This window comes from Agrilus planipennis, unplaced genomic scaffold (genome assembly GCF_000699045.2).
Source record: "Agrilus planipennis isolate EAB-ADULT unplaced genomic scaffold, Apla_2.0 scaffold223, whole genome shotgun sequence".
Taxonomy (NCBI): domain Eukaryota; kingdom Metazoa; phylum Arthropoda; class Insecta; order Coleoptera; family Buprestidae; genus Agrilus; species Agrilus planipennis.
This window is the reverse complement of record NW_020438932.1, coordinates 101,977-105,499: the sequence shown is the minus strand read 5'-3', so window position 1 is coordinate 105,499 and position 3,523 is coordinate 101,977. Positions and strand designations below refer to the sequence as shown.

Sequence of the window (3,523 nt, the reverse complement as noted above, 5' to 3'; positions counted from 1 at the left end):
ATGTCGTTATGGGCTATCAGTGAGAAGAATTTTATAGTTGGAAATTGTCAGGATACACTTTCAACCCTTTATTTAAAAGCGTCTTTTTTATTTTCTAATAAATTAATTTCTCTTTTTTAAACTAGCTGAAAGTACCAGAATGGTTGACGAGGTATGGACGTGAACACTAAAATTTTGTTATTCCAGAATTGTTCTTCCCAATTCATGGACATCCTACATTGAAAAGGTAAGATTGATTTTTTACTCCTTCAATCTAAAATTGAAGAATTGTTTTATCCAGCTTTAAACTAACTGAAAGCACCAAAATGCATTAATGTCGTCCTGGTCTATCAGTGAGATGAATATTATAGTTGGAAATTGTCAGGATACTCTTTCAACCCTTTATTTAAAAGCGTCTTTTTTATTTTATAAAAAATTAATTTCTCCCTTATTAAACTAGCTGAAAGTACCAAAATGCATTAATGTCGTCATGGGCTATCAGTGAGAAGGATTTTATAGTTGGAATTTGTCGTGAGGTACTTTCACCCTTTGTTTAGAAACGTTGTTTTTATTTTCTGGTAAGTGAAGGTATTTTGTACTTGGGAGTAATGTGGGTTGTCTATATGAAGGTGGCGTACAGTAAGAACTATTTTTAAATTCAAATTATCGTAGTCCTTTCGAGGGAAATTAAATGAGTGTGCTTTAGACTAGATAAAGTTGGAAATGTTACAATGAAGATGTCGTAATTTTTCTATTTTAGTTTTAAGCATGCAGAAATGTCATACTCGTTATTAGGAAGTGCTATTTGTTTAGTAAAATATCAGTGTTGATCCCACTATAATGATTTGCCTTATGATTCAATGTTAAATATTTTACTTTAGCTGAAACGATTGCATAATGGTTGTGTTTTATTGTTTTAGGTGTTCCAGTATTGGATTTTGTGCTTCCAGAAAGGTTGGCAAAATAATGGTAGGAGATACGAATATGGATTGATCGTTTCTGAGTCTAAATCATCTAATCTTTTTATTGGGATGTTTTAATTTTATTTAAATATAAACTCGAAAGTGGGTTTATTGAAGAAAGTAGTTGTTAAGCAACGTTTACTTTTCAACTCTTGAAATTTAATATTAATTTACATTTGACCAATAGTCACTTTAACATTTCTTTAGTGCTTCCATTTATATTTGTTACTTAGTCTTCTCTTTTTTTTTAATAATTTTATGTATTTCTTATTATAATATCACGTCTTCTTTACTAGCGTTTATTTGTTTAATACTTTTAAACTTTAAAAAAGTATTCCAAATTGTGATAGCACTTTTGTACTTGTGCTTGTCTTTCATTTTATTTTTCTATTAGCAAACTAATTTATATTTGTTACAGACATTTTGAAGTTCTGTAGTATTTCATTATTTATGGCATTTTTAATTACTAATAGTGGTTGATAGATCAATTAATGTTGTAACCACTTCTTTTAATATTTTCATCTACTTAGGTCAAGGAAAAGAAATCATAAACCCACTTTTAAAATTTGAACGTATATTTGTAATTAATATTTTTGAGAATATAATATTTTACATACNTTATTCGAAGACCGTCCGGGACGACGCCCGGAGGCCGGATGCCCGGATTCGAACTAAAAAGCCCCCAACACACAAAATTTCGGAAGTTTCGAGATCTTTGAGTCCTGGAGAATTCGAAATACGAATCCCAAGATTTCCAAAACTAATGATCTCGAAGGTTTCTTCGAGATCGTTAGTTTTGAAGATCCCGAGATTCGAATTCCGAAGTTTCCAAGACCCAGGATCTCGAAATCCCGAGATTCCGGGTGTTGAAGACTTCCGAGTTCGAATCCGGACGCTCCGGGAACACTCCCGAGTAATTCGCGACCGACACTCCCGAACGAAGACGAAGATCGACGTCCAGATATAGCAGCTCCTGCTGATGGTGACTGTGGTACTGTAACAAAAAGGAAAACTATACGTTAGTTATAAAGAATCATTATTACTATGTATTATTAAAAATTAGAAAAAGAAAAGATAAAGATAGATTAGAAGATAAAAAGTCAAAAACTGTAATAAAGTACTTACCCTTGTCGCAGCGGGAGTTCTCTCCTTCTTCCCAAGCTTTGAACACGTGAAACCATTCTCCACGATTCCAGGTAAGGAACTCAAAATGTCTGAAATAAAAAAATACCTATTATACATATATAATTATTTAAAAGTTAACGTTGAAAAATTGATCGGAAGTAACAACAGCAAAGATTAAAAAAACTACGTAAAAATAAAGAAATGTGTGAGTATGGTCCTATAAATTAAACGAACGTGAAATTAAAGAAAAATGCAAAGTAAAAATGAGGAAAAGAAAAGATAAGATAAAAAAGTCAAAAATTGAAAAGTACTTACCCCTGTCGCAGTGAGGGTTCTCTCCTTCTTCCCCAGCTCTGAACATGTGAAACCATTCTCCACGATTCCAGGAAAAGAACTCAAAAATGCCTGAAATAAAATCAAATATTAATTTTCAGAACGTATTTACTTGCATGAGTTCTAACAAGTGTCACACACCATTAAATTTAAATTTAAAACTTATGAATGTAAATGATAACATGTACTTACCTCTCGAAATAAAAAATATTCCATTGGATTCCTAAGAAGAATTAACGATCAATTGAACTATCTTGGCCACGCATTTCCTAAAAGAAAATATAATTAAGTACCATTAAATTAATAATATTCCATTTNTACACAAAAAAGGATACCCTAATGATAGATTCCCTACATTTCTGTTTAAACCGTAGGTACGTATAATTATTGGACACAAAATTGTCCGATTTCCACGAAAACATTAAAGTTCACGTAAAACTACCGCACCGTAAACTACATATTATTATACTATTGTTTATTGTTCAAAGACAACGAACTATATCATCCAAATAGAAAGAGTGAGCATTCGGAGCACGAAAGACAGGTAGTACGCTCGATTAATTAAAATAAATAAAATTCCTAATTTTAGACGAATGTTCATTTCGTTTAATTTACAAAATACTCCAAATTTTTTGGAATGTCTAGTTTCCTAGAAAGGATAGAATATTCACAACCTTTCACCATTTTTGGCATTCATTACATACCTAACATAGACAAATAAATATGCAAATTACCGCTTCCTCCATCACATTAAACAGTACAGATAATAAATCTGCAAGCACGTTCAATTTGACAAGAAATTACGTTTTATTTGTTAACGATAAAACAAATTATTAATTAGTTCATGAATACAACGAGCATCAGAGTTGTTATACCGTGCAGGTAGAGAGAGTGAGCATTCGGATAGAAGAGGGCAGGTAGTACGCTCGAATAATTAAACATTTTTATATATAAAACTCATTATTTTACACGAAAGCTCATTTAATTTAATATAGAAAAATACCCCATGTTTTTCTGGAATAAAGTGTCCTAGAAACGAAACAACTTTTAAAATCCTCACCACTCACAGCATTCATTACATACCCCAGAAATACACCCAGATATGCAAATTTCTCTTTCTCCAT

General features: G+C 31.7%; 1 protein-coding gene and 1 long non-coding RNA gene across 3 annotated transcripts in view; one reads left to right on the top strand and one right to left on the bottom strand.

Annotated features, from left to right (window-relative positions):
• LOC112904376 overlaps positions 1–1,562 on the top strand; it is a 10,174-nt gene extending 8,612 nt beyond the window's left edge. Inside the window, exons 3-4 of one of the 2 annotated variants that reach the window (XR_003231054.1) lie at positions 126–226; positions 900–1,562. This is a non-coding gene — a long non-coding RNA (uncharacterized LOC112904376). The other variant, XR_003231055.1, reaches the window with a different exon arrangement.
• Positions 1,563–1,565: 3 nt separating this feature from the next.
• Positions 1,566–2,669, bottom strand: LOC112904375. The gene is made up of 4 exons (XM_025974229.1): positions 2,592–2,669; positions 2,382–2,471; positions 2,067–2,155; positions 1,566–1,935 (listed from the first exon to the last, which is right to left on the bottom strand). Exons 2-4 carry the CDS (start codon positions 2,425–2,427, stop codon positions 1,732–1,734), a joined length of 339 nt encoding a protein of 112 aa, XP_025830014.1. The 5' UTR covers positions 2,428–2,471; positions 2,592–2,669; the 3' UTR covers positions 1,566–1,731.
• Between the last annotated feature and the right edge of the window lie 854 nt (positions 2,670–3,523).

Excerpts from the sequence above, each read along its gene's own strand:
- LOC112904375 (XM_025974229.1), bottom strand. The coding sequence starts at position 2,427 with ATGTTCAGAGCTGGGGAAGAAGGAGAGAACCCTCACTGCGACAGGG. Across the intron at positions 2,156-2,381 it reads GAACCCTCACTGCGACAGGG|ACATTTTGAGTTCCTTACCT; the intron begins GTAAGTACTTTT and ends TTTTTATTTCAG. Across the intron at positions 1,936-2,066 it reads GAACTCCCGCTGCGACAAGG|TACCACAGTCACCATCAGCA; the intron begins GTAAGTACTTTA and ends TTTTTGTTACAG.